The sequence below is a fragment of the Sebastes fasciatus genome, chromosome 7, assembly GCF_043250625.1.
Source record: "Sebastes fasciatus isolate fSebFas1 chromosome 7, fSebFas1.pri, whole genome shotgun sequence".
NCBI lineage: Eukaryota > Metazoa > Chordata > Actinopteri > Perciformes > Sebastidae > Sebastes > Sebastes fasciatus.
In genome coordinates, this window is record NC_133801.1 from 3,743,398 (window position 1) to 3,765,344 (window position 21,947).

The 21,947-nt window shown below is 39.7% G+C and overlaps 1 protein-coding gene across 1 annotated transcript in view; it reads right to left on the minus strand.

Moving 5' to 3' along the window:
* myo7aa (myosin VIIAa) overlaps positions 1–21,947 on the minus strand; it is a 43,406-nt gene that overhangs the window by 11,394 nt on the left and 10,065 nt on the right. The window contains exons 12-32 of the mRNA XM_074641054.1: positions 21,161–21,303; positions 20,337–20,547; positions 20,042–20,177; positions 19,789–19,895; positions 14,740–14,877; positions 12,720–12,878; positions 11,099–11,191; positions 8,028–8,122; positions 7,798–7,882; positions 7,427–7,645; positions 7,011–7,118; positions 6,423–6,632; positions 5,833–6,045; positions 4,874–5,050; positions 4,461–4,550; positions 4,231–4,358; positions 3,126–3,252; positions 2,742–2,861; positions 2,098–2,271; positions 1,506–1,733; positions 1,041–1,208 (exon numbers count right to left, since the gene is read on the minus strand). Coding sequence (XP_074497155.1) covers positions 1,041–1,208; positions 1,506–1,733; positions 2,098–2,271; positions 2,742–2,861; positions 3,126–3,252; positions 4,231–4,358; positions 4,461–4,550; positions 4,874–5,050; positions 5,833–6,045; positions 6,423–6,632; positions 7,011–7,118; positions 7,427–7,645; positions 7,798–7,882; positions 8,028–8,122; positions 11,099–11,191; positions 12,720–12,878; positions 14,740–14,877; positions 19,789–19,895; positions 20,042–20,177; positions 20,337–20,547; positions 21,161–21,303 — 3,129 coding nt within the window. The remainder of the gene's footprint in view (positions 1–1,040; positions 1,209–1,505; positions 1,734–2,097; positions 2,272–2,741; positions 2,862–3,125; positions 3,253–4,230; positions 4,359–4,460; positions 4,551–4,873; positions 5,051–5,832; positions 6,046–6,422; positions 6,633–7,010; positions 7,119–7,426; positions 7,646–7,797; positions 7,883–8,027; positions 8,123–11,098; positions 11,192–12,719; positions 12,879–14,739; positions 14,878–19,788; positions 19,896–20,041; positions 20,178–20,336; positions 20,548–21,160; positions 21,304–21,947) is intronic.

A 21,947-nucleotide genomic window follows, 5' to 3' on the forward strand; every position in this document is an offset into this window, starting at 1 on the left:
GATCTATGAGGTGTCTCAGTGGCAGATGGTGTTACATGCAGTCAATTCTTTTCTTTTTCTTAATTATCGCCCTCCAATATGAGTGCAAACAAACTGTGCAGAACATCCCCTGAAGATTTAAAGCCCATCAAAAATGGTTCACAAAATAGTAAAATACTGTCAGGGTTTTTGATTTATTATTCTAGTTTAGATGGCAAGCAGAATTGATTGTGTTAGTGTTAATGTTTGATTTTATTTAGATATTTTATATATTTATTTTGCTACTATACATCTCAGAAATTCTCCTCGGACTCTGAATTAAAAGTAAGAGGTGTCTCTTATGATTAACTAGATTACTACGTCTTACTGAATTCATTTTCAGTTAGCACAACATGCTAGGCTTCATTACATTAGCCTCTACCTTTCTTGCTTTTCATCTCATTTTAATCTAATAAAAAGTTCAGATACATTTTTTTTAATGAAAATGCAGATCTGAACCAACCAAAGGTTAACTCTACCAGTTAGATCATTTGTCCATCACAGAAATGTTTGCATAATGCAAATAAAAATAAGTTTTGTGTGTACTCGACAATATTTACAGACATTTCAAAATATACAAAAATGCATTTCTACATTTAAATTACATTCATTAATCTACATGCATGCATCACCAAATGACTTCCAATGTGCCACAACTCAACATATTGTCAAGTTCCCATGAACAAAAATGTATTTCCTTTCTAATAAGACTACAGCAATACTGCTAGCTGCTCTTGTGTATAAAAGCAGGTATAATGTTTACCATATTCGACATCTTAGTTTAGCGTCAGCATGCTTAAAAAGTTCACATTTCATCCATAAAGTTATGCTGTTGGTGGCGCTAAAGGGGAAGATAATGGATCACCAAACTCAGTAGGATTCTTCCTCTGAGGACCATGAATGTCTGTACGTTTCAAGGTAATCAATATATTATTATAATTTAAGTCTGACCCTAAGTGGTGGACCCTTTTAGATAAATTCACTTGGAGGACGCCGACAGATTTTGTCCCACTGAGGAGCACCTTTTTGTGCGCAGCCATGATGAAATGAGCCCATTTCTCCACCGTCCTGGAGGTGCTGATCTCTCTGTCGGGGATGTAGGAGGGGATGAGGCTCAGCAGGCGCTCCAGAAGGATCTCTGAACCGTAGTCAACGTAATACTGCTGAGAGGCCAGTTCTGCCAGATCATCCTGGAGACACAAAGAGACAGATATGCTAAGTTTGTTTGGACTTGGTGTTCTTACCCAATAAGGGTGCAAAAAAAAAGTAAATGCAAGGGAAATGTAAATAAAGAGAAGCAGACGGAAGGTAGAGAAGCATTTTTTAGGATCTGAGGCAACTGAGAAAAACATTAATATGAACTTATTCTATGAGATATTCAAAATGCCCTTTTAACATATTTTACTGTAAAAGAAAGTGCATAAGTGTATTTCCCAAAATGCCAAACTACTCCTTTAAAATAAAGAACGAAACAAAGAGAAACGCACCCGGTCGCAGCGGTACTCTCCGAACTTGACGCCCCTGACAGTTTGCTGGTAGATGAGGTTGGTGGCGACCTGGTCGTCGGCGGGGTTGTGCCAAGGCGTAAAGATCTCCTTCCTGAAGAACAGCCTCCAGGGGGCGTTCCTCTCCTGGGCTCCCTGCTCCTTCGCGTACTGCTCGCACTGCGACACGGCGTCCATCACATGGTCGTTCCCGCTGCCTAAAGACGAGACCTGCAGGAGAAAATACATTTACTTTTGCAACTACATACAAAGATTTAGTTTCACTTGTGCTAAATGTTGTAATTGTAAGTTTGTAATTATTTTTGCCAATTTGCACTTTTTAACTCAGGGTTTTTAAAATGTATTTGTGACATCACAAAAGCATCTCGCATGTCCAGGTGTTTGACTCAGATGTAAGGTGAGCAAGAATAAACTTTCCACTTTCATCAGATGAATGTGAAAACAAACTGCACGAATGATGAAGCTCAAACATCACAGTAAAGTGACAATAAGGAAAACATATTTTTAACCGGATAAGGCTTTAAGGTTAAGGGCTCGGCAGTGCCAATGATGGTCCTCACACGCGAGTGCCCACCTTGTCAAACAGTGCGATGTAGAGCGAGAACCCGAAGCGGTCCTGCAGGTTGATTTTGTCAGACAGGGCGCAGCACAGCTCCTTGGCTGTGGTGGCGGAGTCCGTCAGCAGTGTTTTGGTCGTGCCGTCCATGAACGTCACCGGCAGCATGATGGGCTTCTTGGACTTGGTGGCCTGGAGATAGATTTCACAACTTTAGCCGAGTTGGTTTCCAAATGAAAAAACCTGTTGCTTTAAGCTACAGAATCAATTTCAAGAGATTATTTATTACATTACTATCTGTACATACAGTGTAGCATGGGTGTGGTCCCATTATTAAAAACCATAAAGCCAAATTTCTGCTCGCTTGTGAGGAAGATTTTTTATATATGCATGTGTGTGTGAGCATTTCAAGTTTATCACCTTTGATTGGAGAGTTGTACACTGGATATATATACAATTATAAACAGGAATACAATTATGTAACATTGACGGGTGTGTATATCTAAGAACACTGTGATGATTTATAACATTGAAGCATTCAGGAAAAACAGACATAATTCAATGAAAACATGACATGAAAAGCTAATTTTACAGAAAGGAACCTTACAATAAATTAAATTATTTTTGTTAAATCAATCCGCTCTGTGTGTGTGTGTTTGTACCTGCAGTTCCAGCCAGGATGGAGGTTGTGTTCTCGTCCCGTTGACAAACGTTCGCCTCAGTCTCTCTTCACAGTACGGAGCGTAACCCGGCGGCCCGCTGTTGATGAAGTTCCTCAGGTACTGTAGGTAAAAATACAAAAAAAAGTTTGTAAATTCCTGAGGTAGCATCAAGAGGGCAAGATCAGAAAAAAACATGATTTACTGTAACTGACAGATTATTGATACATACTGTAGGATCAGATTGTACACAAATTTAAACATATTAGCTTTGTCAGAGAAAAACAAAAACAAACCTCAATTCAGGAAGCAAACAAACTAACGTTTCCCTTCTGTGTATTTAAATTGAAAATAACTTAAAAATTAAAAACTTTTAGATGCGCTTACCTTGACAAACTTGTCTGAAGGGGCGAAGCAGCCGACACACAGAGAGATAAGGATCCAGCCGCGAGCGTGAGAACTCTTGGACGGATTCTGACTCAGCTGCTTACAGATCTGACAGTAGATCTCATCCCTAACACGCACACACACACACACACACACACACACACACAACACACACAAGTTTAGATAGGTTATATTAACACTACACTTATATATTAGGGCTGTCAAAGTTAACGCGAAATAATGCATTAACGCAAATTTGTTTTAATGCATTAATGCAACTTGCGATTTTTAGGGTTGTAGCAGGCACAGTTGTAAAGCTAGAGTGAATATATTGATATATGAAACTAGAAAAACCTAATGAATCCATTGGTACCAACCATGTCATACTAGCTTGTTGCAAAGGAGGCTAAATAACACTCCAAATGTATGCTAATTTTTGGCGAGAAAAAAACATGGCTTGCCCATATTCAAAGGGGTCCCTTGACCTCTGACCTCCAGATCAGTGAATGTAAATGGGTTCTATGGGTACCCACGAGTCTCCCCTCTACAGACATGCCCACTTTATGATAATCACATGCAGTTTGGGGCAAGTCATAGTCAAGTCAGCACACTGACACACTGACAGCTGTTGTTGCCTGTTGGGCTGCAGTTTGCCATGTTATGATTTGAGCATATTGTTTTATGCTAATTGCAGTACCTGTGAGGGTTTCTGGACAATATCTGTCATTGTTTTGTGTTGTTCATTGATTTCCAATAATAAATATAAACATACGTTTGCAAAAGCAGCATATTTGCCCACTCCCATGTTGATAAGAGTATTAAATACTTGAATCTGAAATGTTTTGATTTCTTCTTCTTTTAATTTCAGGCAGACCAGACACGGGAAGTGCATTGCTGCCTCCCGCCGGTTTAAAACAACAACGTATTGATGCAACGGAAATTATGTACATGTTTATTTGCATATAGAGCGGGGAAGTGAGATCCGAACACAAGAGGTCGCTGGAAACTCATTCTAATGCCAGAGCTGTGAGCTGTCCACTTGTGATCGGATCACCCAAGACGCATATTAATGCCAGGAGTGAACAGGGCCTGTGTTTGTGTGTACCTCAGTGCTGGTCTCAGGATCCCGTTGCCGATGATGAAGTGAAGTTTCTCCAGGTTGGATGTCGGCCGGTCCTCCAGCATGCTGTTGCCATGGAGACCGTACTCACCATCGTTAAGGCGCTTGGTGACCTGAAAAGCATCAAACTGTAACTTTTCTACTTCTCTAGCATGCCATCTAGAGATGAAACCACCAGAAAAGTAGTTTGTATTATCCCCTTGCCTCTCTCTCACCTCCTCAGTGATCTTGGATTTCTTCTTCAGGGTGAGAGACACCAGTTTGTGTCGGACGCTGTTCTTCTTGTGGCTGTCACTGGGAGGCGTCTGAAGGCAGAACAAGACAGGAAACAGCTCATAGACTAATCATAGATGCTCCTGCTAGCAGCTATCAGTCTTCTTCTTCTACTGGTACTTTGCTATGTTTCTTGGTGTATTACAGCCACTAACAGTAGTGTGAAACTATGTGGAAACTGGTGAAAATTAAAAGTTTTGATGAATCTAGTGGAGTCCAAATTCCACATTCTCCAAAATCATCATCATTGTTTCACTCAAATTCAAAGTATGAACTAACAGCAGCAGAAAACAGAGCCGCTCCAGTTAATCATTTATAAACTCATAAACTATATAAATCTCCTCCTCTTCCTCACCTCGCCTTCCCCCTGCAGCGCCTGCAGCTCTCTCTTGTAGGTCTTCTTTCCCAGCGTCTCGTAGATTTTGGTCATGACGGGGATCTTCTCGCTTCCGTCGCTGATGGCCGTGTGGTACTTGGGCTCCGGCAGATCTCCCATGAACCTCAGCACAGTGATCCACACCGCCAGAGCAGCCTGGACAGCGACATAGACGATACATATATATCAAGTTTATCAGGTGAAATGTTATCTACAGAAATGAATGTTTTGCTTGTTGCATCTTTACTAATATCACTGCTCTCCAATGGTACCTAATGTTTGCAGTGGTGGAATGTAACTAAGTACATTTACTCAAGTACTGTACTTGAGGAAAATTCGAGCTGCTTGTACTTTACTTGAGTATTTCCATGTTATGCAACTTTATATTTCTATTCCACTACATCTCAGAGGGAAATAATGTACTATTTACTCCACTACGTTAGTGTGACAGCTTTAGTTACTCGTCAGATTACAATATTTCATCCCCTTTCTGTCCAGTGAAAACAAAACAAAAAAATATTTTGAATGTTTATGATAACCCTTTGATGTCCTCGCTAAGGAAAGAGCAATGGAAAAATGTTGTCTTTGCATTTTTTATGTCCCTGGGGCAACAATAACAACAATCAATGTTTTTTTATTAAACAGGGCCCACAATTCTTTTAAATATACGCCTCCACCAAACAGTTGAGATGACGCTTCATGGTAAAAGAAAAACAGAAACCATGGTACTGTTATTATGCTAGTAATAAAATGCTAATGTAGAAAATACTAGTTTATCCAAATATGTCAATTTGTTACCATGAACTTCGTAGTATTACCAGTACTAGTATTATTTTCATGTATTTACTCTAGTCCTCGAGTCCTCATGTCTGGAGCTATTTAAAGACACAGTGATATCTAGTGGATTTCTTTTTAGCATAACATCAAAGCTGACCTACCAGCTGGTCTCCCTCGTCGTCGTGGAACAGCAGAGGCTGTTTGAGAGGCCGTCGGACGTAGGTGTGCGTGGTGGTGCCCTGGAAGTAGGTGGCGGCATACTTGGCAAACTTGTACTCCGATAAATCCTCCTCTTCGTCGTCCTCGGGCAGAGGAAGAGCCTCGTCCAGATCCTCCTCCTCCAGCTCCTGATGGTGATGGGTCCGCTCCAGGTCCTGCAGAGGAGACAGGGCTTTCATGTGTTAAACCTCCAGACTGAAACTTTGGTGACTGTTCTCTAAGTGAAGATTCTCGGACCTCTCAGACAATGTCAAAATAATGCACCGTCATAGCCCTGTTAATGCAATACGGTTATTAATTCAATTTCATACTCTCCCAAACTATTTACATGCCATACATTCTCCCAAATAACTGACATTTCTTTTCACTCCTTCTCATCAGGCATCATGCATACATAACCCCTCTGTGCTACTATCTGCTTACTTTGAAGTGTTTTTATTATATTATACATATACTATGTTAATGCACTTGAGAGAGAGAATTGTTAATTTTTTACCTTATACAGTTAGAGCAAAACCTTTTGTCGACTCACCTCAAAGCCGGCGGGGGCTTGTCCCTCCTGGCCCGGTAGAGACGTCGTCGTCCCCAGGAAGCCGAACATTTTGTCCACCATGTCGGAGTCGTTGACGGGCTCCAAACGGGCCTTCTCCATCTGCTCCACCATCTCCTTCTTCCTCCGAACCTCCTCCTTCTCCTTCTTCTCCCGCTCGGCGTCCTCTTTGGCCAGCTGGGACAGACGCTCCTAGTGAAATAATTATATCACATTTGTTTTACACGTTTAGTTTATTAATAATAACAATAATATCTGTAAACAAATAGGCGACTTGGTTCCCTCTGATGTTTTCACATCACAGACGATGAACAAAGACATTAAAACGTGAGTCTTGCAGAGATGGTTGCCATAAGAGTTACTGTACAGAACTATACTGCACTGATACTGGGCAGAGGTGTCTCTGTTAAAGTGTGTCTCTGTTAAAACATACTGAATAAGACCAGGGAGATATTCTACACAAGAAACTGAAGATATTCTGAACTTGAATAAGGCAATACAGTTCATTTTAAGATGATACATAAACTGAGGTTTTGAAAATGTCTTCAAATGTCTTTGTTGAACTCCTACCTGGTGTTTGCGTTCAGCTTCGGCCTTCGCTTTCTTTGCAGACATCTGATTCCTCAGTTTGGTCTCTTCAGACAGGCGCATCTTCTCCGCCTCCAGCCTCCTGCGATACTGAGGGGGGAGAGAAAAGAGTCCACTGTTAGAAAAGAAGTTACCAAAACAACCCTGGCTCAGCACCAGTGGGCTGTATTGCTGCTGCGTAAACATGTAAAAGAAGCATTTCAATGTTGTCACTTTAATATTTTATATACTGTTCAATCTAAACTAAAGCTGTCAAATAAATGTAGTGGAGTAAAAAGTACAATATTTCCCTCTGAAATGTGGTGGAGTAAAAATAGAAAGTATCATAAAATGAAAATAGTCAGTACTAGTACAGTACTTGAGTAAATGTACTCAGTTACATGTGTGTGTGTGTTTACCTCTCCCTTCAGCCTCTTGTACAGCCGGCGGGCGATCATGCCTCTGGTGTAGGCCTGGACGGTGATGACGGCCCACAGCCGGTGTCTGAACGCCCGGCGCACCAAGAAGCCCCGACAGCGACCCTGGAAGCCTGTGATTCGCTGACGGGCAACGTGATACGACGCACACAACTTCCTGGAACGAACCAGAGCCTGGAGGCGAGAGAAACCCGCTCGCATCTGAAGGGACACAGAAACAAAAACAAGAGAAGAAGAAAGATTTATTTTAAACCTTTTCTGATCATAATGAATTAAGCATCTGCACTTTTGTTTACACGTTTCTATAAATTATTTGTTGTGTTTATGTGCGATAACACAGCGATGCTCCTCACAGCTCCATAGTTCTTCCTACAGTGATAACCTCTCCACGTCTTCTGGATCAACACAGCCGACTTCCTCATCTTCAGGAAGTTTGATCTGATGAGAGGGAATTAAAAATCTGAAATTACTCTTCTTTGAATCTTTACATGACAAAACATTTTAGAAAAGTACATTTATCAAAATCTGATCAGTGGTTTTAGAGAGTGACACATGAGACTGGAATCAGGTTTTTAAGGCCTACCTGTCCTTGAAACCTCGAACGACCTTCTGGATGAGGATGACCTTGTCTGTGATGGCCTTGTCTCTCTCGATCTCCAGCAGCATGTCGTGATGATCCTACACAGCAGGAGAGAGAACTCATAAATAACAAACACAACTGGTTCATTAGTTTTAGAGTCTAATAACTAAATATCATATTGTATCTGCACAAAACCTTTGAAGTTTTTAAACCCTTTTTGCAGAAACATTATGTTCAAACTTTGGATATTTTAGCTGGCCAGTAAGTACAGACAACAAAAACCCAGCAAAAGCAAATACTGCGCTTCTGTTTCACAATTCAATTAGACAAATAATTGAAAATGGCCAACAGCTGCCTAATTAGATAACTATATAACATTTAAAGAGCTGTGGGCAAAACAATGTCCTGCTGTGGTGCAAACTGACAACTAACAAGTCTCCAGCCATGCTGGCAGCTCTGAGAGGCTGATCTTAGATACAGTGGTGCTTTGAGCTAAATGCTAATTTTAGCATGCTCACAAGCTCACAATGACAAAGCTAACATGCTGAATTTTAAAAAGGTATAACTTGGGCTGTCAATGGATTCAAATATTTATTTGCAATTAATCGTATGATTGTCCATAGTTAATCACGATTAATCGCTAAGAAATCACACGTTTTTTATCTGTTCAAAATGTACCTTAAAGGGAGATTTGTCAAGTATTTAATGACTTTATCAACATGTGAGTGGACAAATATGCTGCTTTATGCAAATATATGTATGACATGTATGTAGACTCGTGGGTACCCATAGAACCCATTTTCATTGACGTATGTTGAGGTCAGAGGTCAAGGGACCCCTTTGAATATGATCATGCCAGTCTTTCCTCGCAAAAAAAGTTATTTAACCTCCTTCTTGACAAGCAAAACTGAGCCCACCACAACCTCAAAATCGCAAGATGCTTTAATACGTTAAAGAAATGAGTGGCTTTAAAAATAATTTGACAAACTTTGACAGCCCTAGGTATAACGCTTACTAAATTCCCGATCTAAGCTTTAGCATTTTAGCATGCTATCATTAGCTAATCAGCACCAAACACACAGTGCAGTTGACGCAGTGTCATTAGTATTGCAGGTATTTGGTCATAAACCAAAATATTGGACAAATTAAAATGTTGACCTGCTGGTGGCGCTAGAGGAAAAGTCAGGGGATCACCAGAGTCATTAGGCTTCACCCTCTGGAAACCATTAATGTCTGCACAAAATGTCATAATAATCCATCCAATAGTTGCTGAGATATTTCAGTTTAGACAGCATTAACACCCCCAGAGCCACGAAGCTGACATTGGCTAAAAATGTGGATATCTGCCTTCCCAAAATGTTGAAAGTGAACTTGTTTGTCATTCTGAAGTCAGGACACGGTAAACACAAAGCTACAGCAACAGCACTTTTCTCCCTGCATGCTTTAATCTGACAGCTTTCCAGTTTGCTAACATGACACCTAAAAGAACATAAACTTCTCTATCTCTTCCTCCTGTGATCCGTCCATCCGTCCTGTCGGGGGAAGTGTGGGTACTGCCCTGCCTTCAACCCCCTGCCCTTTCTCCTTCCTGTTCTGCTTCCTGTCCAGCCGAGCAGTAAGAGCTGACAGAGATGAGCATTAAATCCAGAAGAGCCAAAGATTTGTGTGAAAATACGCCTGACTAATCAATGGCAGTGACTGGTGAATCCAAACTAACCAAAGTAAAGTAAAGTAACCAAGTAAAGGCAACCGGTTTTTTTCCTGACAGCGTTTTACGATTATATTTGGGCATTTTTGCAATTATTTAAAGGCTGGCAGTGTAGAGACCGACAGGAAACGAGGGAGGGAGAGAGCGGTATACTGTACCGAGACACCTAAAGCTTAGCCTTAAAGTTTAAACTAATAATAGCTGCAGAGTGAGATATTAAACTACATGTTATCAGCCAACTGGAGGCCAAAATAAAACCAAATTACTCTCAAGGTATAGAAGAAGCTTCAGAGTACAACATGTAAACAAACTTTAGTGTAAAACACTGTCTCTCCATGCGTCTAACTCTCGATTTCGCTTGATCAGAATATAAACTAAAGCAGCTGTGGAAACACAATGTTTCAACAGGGGGCGCTGTACAGGAGCCACACTGTGAAAACAAACTGCTGAGCCTAAATCATCATCAGCTGATATTTTCCTTTAACCTCTGGGGGAAAGAAGTGACAGTGTCACCATGGCAACCAGCTAACGGATGTGCCTTTACCAGTGACCTCTGGACAACATCTGGCCTCACTGGGCGGGAAACCAAAACACACACACATATATATGCAGTACAAATACTCATATAACGTTTAATAACACACAGAAACATGTACACACCTGATGGGAACTAAAACAACTCTCTTGTCCACTAACACACACACACACACACACACACAGAGCAGAAAACAAAACACACACACTTTCCCATCAGCAGACATGTGACTAGAAACAATCGCAGCAGAGCCTCACTACTGGGATGAACTGGTTCATTACCAGTCAGCTGCAGCTCAGCAGCTTAAACAAGGACTTCCTCTGTATAATGTGTTGAACGCTCAGAGAAACAACTTAATTATTTTTATATTTACTATAATAATGATATAATAAAAATCTCTTTCTGAAACAGACTACCAATCTTCTTATCCAGCAAGATATATAACTTTCCTTCATCAGACAGTTGATATATAGAGACATTGAGGTTACAGGAGTGAGAGGATGTGACAAATTTAACAAAAGTACCCCGCTTGAATTTAACTGCAAATGTGCAGTTAAATGACATGTGTCTAAACCACCAGGACGCCAGATTTGGATTTTCATGTACTCACTACCCTCCAAAATGAGATGTAATAAATCTCTTCTAGTGAAGGTAATTTAAAAAAGCAGAGTTGGGGGTAAATTAATGATTAAAAACACTAATAGATGATTGATATTTATAAAAGATAAATAAACATTTTCCCCAGGATGCACCCAAATTTCTTAGGGCCTGTGTCCAACAAAGCGTCTTTTCCCCAACTGAAAACAGAACTGCCCTTTAATGCAGGAGTACCTTGAGGAAGATCTTGGTCTTTCCCATCTGCCAGTCATCGTCTCTGCCGAGCACGGCCACAGCGATTCTCTGACAGGTTCCCCTCAGGTCCTCCTGATGGCCGAGAAACACAACAACAGAACGAGAGAGAGAGAGAGATAAACATGTGGGAACTTTGAGTGTGCCAGCAGCCAGCTAGCAGCTCTGTGAGGCTTTGAGCTAAATACTACTAAATCTCTAGTACTGAGTATTTTTTCATTTTAAGAACTTGAACTTGAATAAACATAATAAAGAAATTATGGAGAAAAAAATAAATAAATATAGACCTAGCATATATCACCATTGAGACAATATGGAAAAGTATATATGATACACATTTTTATATCGTTTTGATGATATATATCACCATATTGCCCAGCCCTATGACACGCACACACATACACAGCAGCAGAGGGAGGGAGGAAACATGTCAGGTCCAAGGAAAACAGACTGCTGTTGGGATTGTGGGAAAAACTACATGGTGAGTAAACACAGTGTCACATGTGGTGTCATCTGATCTGATCTGTTCCAGGCGTCAGAAAATACCGTATCACAACAAACACACACATACACACTCTGTGTCTTAGCTGGTTTAGCTTCAGTTTGGTGTACAATGATTTAAATCCTATTAAATCATTCTGGCTTCTGAGGGCGCTTTCACAAGCAAACATTTAGTCCGTTTTAATTGAACTCTGCTGCGGTTCGTTTGGGCAGTTGTGAACGCAGTAATCGTACTCTGGTGCAGACCAAAACAACCGATTCGAGACCGCTTGCGAAGGTGGTCTTGGACCGTTTCCAAGCGATGGACACAGGTAAACGACAAGTTAACATGAGTCGGAGAGGATGAATTGATGTTTGTTTGACTGGGCCGAAGAGAACATACAGAATATTCTAAATAAAGTCCACAAAAATAGTGACGTTTAAAAAGTAATTTGAGAAAAATTGGAGGAGAAGGGATTCACAGAAGATCAGCGCCGAGTCAAATTGAAAAAAATGTTGACAGCAATATTTCAAAGTCTGATTCCCTGCGTAGAAGTGGCAGCTCTCGAGATGACACACGCCCCTCAGCAAATTAATCTTTCTATTTGGTCCATTTTAATTTATGCACTGTGAAACCGAACTGGACTAAATATAAAACGAACCAAAAGTATCTATTTCACTCTGATTCGGACTAGCAAAACGGACTACGACTGGTGAAACCGCCCCTAAAACATATTTCTGTACTGACCCAAAAAAAAAAAATATTTTGTCTTTCTGAGCTCATTTTCTGTGACGGTGTTACTCCTCAGCTGCTTGACTGATGATTCAGTCCACAGTCTGTCTCTGCAGTTGAAACTTTGGACTGGTTTCCATCAATTTATTTCCTTTTTAGCATCAAAAAGCATCACATGAACCCTCAGAAGCTCCTGCAGACACGTCGCCTAGCAACATAAAACAACCCATAATGCAACAGTCTCTGTAAGAGCTTTACAGCGGTACTGTCTCTATTCAAAAACAATATCTGCTGTTGAGAACACATAACTGTCTAGTCCTCAAAAATGAGACAACATTCACTTTTTCAAACGTAATTATTTTGAACAACAACAACACACACACACTCTACCTGTTTGTACGCCGGTTTGACTCCCGGCATGAGCACCCGGTAGCGGTCGACAAACTCCACGAAGGTGTAGCGGATGGGATATCCTGCGCGGCGGATACGAATGGTCTCCATCATACCCGAGTACCTCAGCTGTCGCACGCACAGCTCCCTGTCAAACAACTACAGACACAAACTCTGTGAGAGGAAGGGGCGAGTTTACCGACCTCCAAAAATCAGGTGATACTTCAGATGTTATCTCAAAATGGATTTTGTTTAAATTAGAAGAACTTTGAAGGAATACTTCACCCCCAAAAGCACCATTTGTATATCAGTTACTCGCTGTGTGTTACCTTGAATTCTTGAAGAAAACTTTCTGTTTTTCTTCCATGCCTCCGCAGTGAACGCAGGATAAAAAAAAACCAGAAATGGCGAGATACAGACGAGTAGCGAAGTGTTTTAAATAGTCAGGCTTTAGCGAAGATGCATGTGTTTGGGAAGCAGTGAGTATACGTCTGGATAAGTTTGTGTTTTGTATTGTTTGTTGTGTATTTGTTGTTGAGTTTATGTATTTTAAAGGCCCATCTAGGGACAGGCATTGAAAATTATCTTTGGCTATAAATGCTGTGGTGTGTGGCGTTGGTTTAAGCTACAGTACATGTTTGTCCTTATACAAATAAACATTAAAAAAATGACTTGAGTTGCTTCCGAAATTCCATACTAACTAACTAGCTATTTGGTACGCTAAGACAGTATGTGAGATATTTTAGGATGTCCAAACCCTTAGTATGAAACCAATAGTACCTGAATTACATACTATTTCCGGTGAAATATTACAATATGCAACGCTGGACACTACGGCGGTATAAATATCCCACAATGCAATGCGGTAGTGGCGACAATGTTCATAACGGATGTTGACGGACAACTCTGTAACACCAATGAGGCTTCAATTTAACTATAAGTATAAGATTTCACTTTGCTAGGCGTAAAAAATATATTTTTAAATAATTCAGACGTTGATTCTCACAATTTTGGTCACAAGGTTGACACAGGTTACCATGGTTACGTAGTACACATTCAAGGTAACTCGCGGTGAGTAACTGATACACAAATGGTCATTTTGGGGGTGAAGTATTCCTTTAAAAGTTATATAATTCTGAACCACTGGATGAAACTTTCTTTATTTTTATTTTTTAGAAAGTATTATTTTTAATGCATCTTGGGACTTGATTGACTTGGAACATCTTCACTTGTAAAGTTGCATGATCAACAGACTCCAGTTGGTGTTTTAATCCCTGTTCATACTGAATTTGTAGTAACTGGTGAAATTACTGATGAGAAAACACTGTTTGTGGCACATTTGTCTTCATTTAATACACTTTGATAGTGCTTTTATTGTTCATGGAGAAGAGATTAATGTCAAAATAAAAAGCATGTTAAACTTTTTATGGATTAATTTTATTCTGCAACCTCATATTAGTGATACAGAGAAATTATAATTACTGATGATGACCTCCCCAGTTACAAATAACTCAAAAATAAAATGCTTGACTTCATCTTTTGCAACTGAATACATCTTAATTTCTCTTTAACTGTTCTCACATTTTGTGACACTGCAGCCTGAATTCAAGGTTTGGGCAAAATAACAGGAAGACGTGCAACGTGTGGAGGAACCAGTTTAACACCCGATGAAAAACAGCTTTAACACAGACAGACGTGGGTCAGACTAAATGTTAATTAGCTTCAATTTACAACTGTTTGCCTTAAAATGTTTTCATTCTAATGTGACCCTCCTCTGTAGCGGAGTTGTCACTGTGCATTAAGTCCATAAGATTGAATGTGTTTACATTATTTTGTCTACACCACATAACTCATAATTAATTTTAACATAGTTAGTGAACATGCTGAGAAATGTTTCGCTTGCCAGCGGCTGCAGAGTCAGTCGAATAGTAGCCAAGTGGTTTTATTTCTATTGCAGTAATCCCTATTATTCTATTATATTCTACTGTATTCTATTTCCATACAGAGAGCAGATACTCACCATAGGTTTCTTGTATTCGTTGGGTTTGATGCAGCGAACGAAGAAAGGCTGACAGACGCTCAGAGTCCTCATCAGCAGCTCCAGAGATCTTTTAAACTGACTGCTCAGAGTGGGCGAACGCTTCCTGGTCTCTGCCCCCTAAACACACACACAGTCACACACAGTCACACACAGACACACACAGACACACACACACACGGTAGAAAGTGAGACAGGGTAGAAAGTGTCAGGGTCAGAAACAATGAGGATTCTTTCTCTCTTCCTGAGCTCTGACACTGAACCTTTTTCCTCTTTCTGTCTCTAAATGTAAAAGTATTTGTTGGGCTGATGTTGCCGGTTCAGCATAGAGCTGCAATGATTTTATAGAACAAACAACTAATCGATTAATCGAGACACTAATCGACAGATTAATTGGCAATGAAAAATAATCATTAGTTGCAGCCCTAATTTAGAATTAAATACCAATTAAAAGTGAAGCTCAGTGGTGAAAGAAGTATTCAAATCATTTACTTTAATAAAAGTACTAATACCACACTGTGAAAATACTCCACTAGAAGTCCTGCATTCAAAACCCTTGTAAAAGTATAGAAGTTTTATCAGCTAAATGTACTTAAAGTATGAAAAGTAAAAGTACTCATTGTGCAGTAAAATGTTCCCTGTCAGTGTTTTACTATTATATCTGATGTTTATGGATTAATATTATACTGCTGCATTAATGTGTATGTTGCATTTAACTCCTTTCTATCCTGTTGGGTAGTTTAATCTACAGCAATGCATCATATTTTATAAGATTATTATATGAGGAAAACTGTAATCTAAGAGTAACTAAAGCTGTAAGACAAATGTAGTGGAGTAAAAAGTACAATATTTACCTCTAAGATGTAACTTTACCGTGTAAACTTAGTTGAGTAGAAGTACAGTATGAAGTTACATAACATGGAAATACTCAACAAAAGTACAAGTACCTCTAATTAATACTTAAGTAACTAAGTAAATGTATTTCACCTTAGTTAACATTGCACCCAGTAGACCACTTACACACCAAAAAACTGATAATAACCTGATATTTTCAGGTGGATTTCATTCATTCATTCTCACTGTGCAATATCATTTTCCACTTGTGCAATTTTGTTAAGTCTTTTTATTGTCAATACTGTATATACTGCTCCTATTTTTATACTTCCTTCTATTTAAATGGTTCATATTTTGTTACTTTGTTTAGCTCTTTTTTACTGTTAGCTGATGCATCTTGTTTTTTGCACTATCCTCTTTGTTGCTGTACACTGCACATTTCCCCACTGCAGGACTAATAAAGGAATATCTGATCTTACCACTGGTTGCATCTTAAATAGGCTAATTTAACATAATCTACCATCTATATCTAAAATATCTGCTTTTTTCAGTTCAAATGTCACCACAGAAGTGTCAAGAAAATATTTAGGATTCATGTAGTTTGAAGGTTTTAGAAAAATACATTGAACTTTGTATACATGTGCTGATCTTACCGAGAGTTTGATGAGATGTTGCTGCTCTCTGCACAACCTGCGACGTGCTAATGCTAACGTTAGCTTAGCTTAGCGCAAACACTGTAAATCACTAGAAACAGCGAGCCTAGCTCCACCAAAGCTGCGTTATTTATGTCGTATATGTGTTTATTTAACACGTGAAGAAATAGAAAACAAAACATTTGGTTTAGCGAGTAGTTGACTGGAGTAAAGAAGCTGTTTGTTGACCAACAGCCGCTAGAAGAAGCTAGCTTCACCACATGGCTTTACCTCAGACACACGTCATCAGAGTTCAAGGTGTTGGTGTTACACCGGAAACTGTCCCCGGTAGATTATGTGTTCCCCCTTTACGTTAATTTAACTCCGGATATACAGACTTCTGTTAACTAGTTAGCTGACTGACATTAATGTAATCAAACATCAACATAAAAGGACAACAGAAATTAAACAAAACCAACTTAAAATTAAAAAAGACCACGCGAGAGTATGACAATAATTTCACTTAAAAACGTTAAAGATATTGCATACATTCATTGTTTTCATTGCTTTTTCGTTTTGTGAGGAAGAAATTGTTGACAGATATAGATCCATTTCTTTCATAAATACAAAGAAATTAGGCTTGTTTTTGGTAAATTTACACTTGTGAAAACATTTTTTTTCAACAACATTGCTACCACTTCCTTTCAAAATAAAACAGTCGGAAATGATCATGTAATTTTCTAGCAGCGAACGATTAATCATTATTTCAAATCGTAATTTATGTTGTATTCGCAATTTGAAAGGGTGTACTTTATAAATAGCAAGACCTGCGATTTTTAACTTTCCTAGATTTCTTGAGAAAAGCTGAAATAAATTGATCACACATAACATTGTAGTTCTGAATTTCCAGTATTTTTTATACAAAGCTGTCCGTCGTTATGCTTAAGTTTCCTGTTAGCTAGCTACGTTGTTTGTTTTATTTTGAGAGTTTTCACCGGAAATGGTGTCAGTCTTTACACTGGTGGAGCTGAAGGTAACGTGTGTTTGCTGCCCTCTTGTGGTCAAAGTGAGGAACTACACCAAAGTGAAACGTCAAGTTAGACACGATAACATAACAGCATTGATATCACTTCCGGTCAATGCTTTCAAAATAAAACAGCCAGAAATGTAGCGAACGGTTAATCTTTATTACTATTATTATCATAATTTATGTGTGTATTTAACACGTGAAGACATATAAAACAAGATATTTGGTTTAGCGTTTAGTTAACTCGAGTAATGAAGCTGTTTATTGACCAACTTCAGACATACGTCATCAGAGTTCAAGGTGTTGGTGTTACACCAGAAACTGTCCCCGGTAGATTATGTGTTCCCCTCTTACGTTAATTTAACTTCGGATATACAGACTGTTGTTAACTAGCTAACTGACTAACATTATTGTAATCAAACATCAAGTCAACAGCGCTTTGGTGTTTCTTAGCCAAGTTAGCAGACATAATGTTATTCGAACAAACCGCTGCCGTTTGTTTGTCGCATAAATGGCGTGTCGTTTGTTTTATTTTGAAAGTTTTCACCGGAAATTATGTCTGTCTTTGCACTAGTGGAGCTGAAGGCAACGTGTGTTTACTGCCCTCCAGTGGTCACAGTGAGGAACTGCAATACAATACATTCGTGGTGTTATCAATAACCATTAATATGTGTACAAGTCATTATTAGTGTAATTACTACAAATAGCATCTGTATTAGTAAAATATTTATTAAGAAAACGTGTTTTAAATACAGTTTTCTGGTCTGGACATTATGCTACATGGAGTTGATTGTAGAATGAGGAGTGTATACTGCCCTCTTGTGGTCAAAGTGAGGAAGTACATCAAAGTGAAACGTCAAGCTAGACATGATAACATAACACCATTAATATCACTTCCAGTCAATGCTTTCAAAATAAAACAGCCGGAAATGATCATGTACCAGTAATTATTTTTCTAGTAGCGAACAATTAATCCTAAAAGCGCACTTTTAAACCCGCGAGTTTCCTGTCAGCTAGCTACGATCACAGGGGTTGGTTATGTAGAAAAAAATCGCCACTCTTGTTTATCAATGGTAAAAAAAAAATCATTTAAAAAAATCATTAAAAATTTTACAGAGTGATGCATCTTTCTTCACAAACCCATCTTTGGTGCAGTCGGACACCAGTAATGTGAAGAAGTCTGATCCTCCTTCAGATTTAATACATTATTTAAATGAATTAATAACGTGATTCACACCTAATGCATATCAACCCGATTACTTAATAAACAATAAATAAATAAACACAATAATTTCTGTTAATTCATTTCTGATTGTTTCAGTTGGGTCACGGGTTTATTTTGATAGGATTGACCGGAAGTGCTATCATTGTTATTATGTCTACCTTTATGAATCTCATTAATGTAGTTCCTCACTGTGACCACTGGAGGGCAGCAAACACTCATGATTCTACATGTTAACAGTCAGCAACACAACACAAAACTATTTTGGTATTTTTAATTATTAGTTATTATAATAATAATAATAATAATAATAATAAGAGATTTAGGACAATTTACACTAAATCTAATTTTGGTTTAATCTGATCCTGATATAACAAACAATTTAAGAATAAAACATGAGGAAAAAAGCAAAAGAAATGAGCTTTTTCAGACCACTTCTGAATTCACATGCCATTGTAACAGAAATAAAAATCAAGATGAGAAAGATGAATAGACGAACAGATGGAGAGCGTTTGGAGGGACTGGGACGTATCTTTTATTTTTACCTTGGGGGGAGTTCTGGCACGAAGACCTACTGAACTACCAGGAGAGTAACCACACAGAAACTGGCAAGAAAGCAGCACACGGGCATACAGAGGGAAGACAGAGAGGACAGCACAGTTAGCTTTGAGCTGGACTTTACTGGGAAACATGCAGAAGAAGGAAAGGGAGGCGATACTCTTGTTGCATTCTAAACCGCTTACTTTTCTTTTTACTTTTAGTACATGCTGCAGCTGCCCTCACAAAGTGGACAAATTTAGGACATATGTACCACTTTGTCATAATCATTGCACCTTGAACTTTGACCCTCTTGCTCATATGATGCCTTCAAAAGAAGCTCGTGAGTGTTTACAACATGTGAAGTCGTGTAAACGATGTGCTTGGCGTTAAAGTCGTGAGACCACCGCTGGTAAGCAACGGCAATATTAACGTTACTGTCGGCGTCTAGAAGCTACAGAGGCTAACAATTTAGCAAGCTAGAAAGTGGGTAACATAATGCAGGAAATGCATAATGACGGAGGAGAAAGATTAGGCCGTTGGGAATATCAACATTTTCCTCAGACGTATTATAAAAGTATGAAGAAAAACAATATACGACTAAAATTAAAATATATTAACTTATTATGCACCAAAAAATGAGTTTCCATGGCCTCCGCCCTTTAAACAGGTGTGTGTGTGTGTGTGTGTGTGTGTGTGTGTGTGTGTGTGTGTCTGTGTGTGTGTGTGTGTGTGTGTGTGTGTCTGTGTGTGTCTGTGTGTGTCTGTGTGTCCGTTACCATAGCGACGTCAGCCTGGAAGATCTGCTTGATGAACTTGTTCTTGGAGGAGTGAACCAGCTGGATGATGTCACCGTATAAAGTGTCTCTGTTCTTCTCCAGGAAGCCTGCAGGACCCACACACACAAACATCACATTATAATAACATAAATAGTATTAACAGAAGGAAACACATTGGCTTCATTAAATATACGATATGTTCATACAGTAATAGAGGAACATTTTAATGGTGTGAGTGTGAAGTGAGTCGGACCTCTCGTTTCGTAGTAAACCACTCCAGCAAAGTGTTGGATGCCAAACTGGGTCTCGTGGTTGTTCTTTGGAGGGATGTAGTAAGTGTTGACTTTGTGCTGAAAGTTCAGCTTGTTCAGCATGGTGGTGTCGGTGCCCTGCAGGACGCAATACAGACAAATGTACTACTTTTAAGTAAAAGTTAAACATCTTCTTCCACCACTGATGGTGGATGCTGATGACTGACCAACTCTAACATCTTGACAGTGTTGACCTTCGAGTGAATGATGATCAAATTAGCATCTGAGTGTGCGTACCCTGGGGAACCTGCTCTCCTCGTCGATGAGCGAGATGATGTTCATGGGTTTGATGGCGATCATGTCCAGCGCGTCCTGGTTGTCGGTGAACTCGATGTGCTGCCAGTTGATGTGCTCCAGGTTGTACTCCTCCTGCTCCAGCTTGAAGACGTGACGGACGAAGAACTGCTGCAGGTTCTCGTTGGCGAAGTTGATGCACAGCTGCTCAAAGCTGCAGGACGGAGGGCGAGAAAAGAAGACTTTCACCCTCAGTGGCTCATCAAGTAAAGAATGAGTGACAAGAAGGTGAGAGGAAGAAGTTTAACTTGACATTTATTGAAATCCCGACAACAGCCGCTTTACCTCGCCGTCAGACAGCCCTTTCTAACAGGGAACTGAAGCCGTTATATTCCTCTCTTCAAAGCCACAAGACTCCATTCACAAAAACAGTAATTGTACCTCGCAGAACATAGGACTATAGATACAACCCCACTTCAAATATCTGAACTAACCCTTTCAGTTATTTCCAGACTTTGACTCAGGTAGTGCTAGAATTCACATGATTCACAACCTTATTGATTAGCTTCGATTAGCTTACTTTGGTACCCTACGTCACTGCTTTTTGCTAACGGCTGAGTGGGCGTTTCCATTTGAAAAAAAAAACAGAACGCATATGGACCTTTAAGACGCCATAGAAATGAGAAGGAAATAGCAAACTCTCTCTCTCTGTGTGTGTGTGTGTGTGTGTGTGTGTGTGTGTGTGTGTGTGTGTGTGTGTGTGTGTGTGTGTGTGTGTGTGTGTGCGTGCGTGTGTGTGTGTGTGTGTGTGTGTGTGTGTGTCATACCTGTTGACCATGAAGTTCTCAAAGCCAAAGATGTCCAACAGTCCGATGGAGCGTCTGAGATGTTTGGGCTGTGAGGACGTAGGCTTGTAAATGGCCGCATTGATCTTCTCCACGATCCACACAAACAAACGGCCGTAAATCCCCTGCACACACACACACACACACACACACACACACACACACACACACACACACACACACACACAACACATACAAACACCCACAAGTCAAGTCACAATTCAACGCTTTAAAGGTCTCCTGCATAGTTTCAGACCTCTAGTAGAGTGGAGCATTTCTTTTCGTCTTGTGCATGCCGGTAACATAATTCATTATTCCACTGATCTACGGGTGGCGATGATGCGCTAAGAAGTGCAGCAAAGGCAGGGAAGAAGAAGACTGCTAGCTCTAAAACATGGATGTAAACAAAGCAGAATTTAAAATATTTAAAATTACAGTGTGTCGGACTTGGCAGCATCTAGTGGTGAGGTTGCAGATTGCAACCAACTGAGCACCCCTTCGCTCACTCCTCCCTTTCCAAGACTGTGGTAATGTGAGCTACCAAGTGCAAAATCGTGGTAATGCCGTTGGCTTCGCTCAGAGTATCACAGTTTTGCACCCTGCGGCTCACGTTACCGCAGTTTCACAAGCGATCGGAGAACTACGGAGACTTTCAGGTAACTGGGCTACTGTAGCAACATGGTGAACTCCATGAAGAGGACCCGCTTCCTATGTAGATATGAAGGGCTCATTTTAAGCTAAAAAAAACACAACGATTCATATTTTCTTT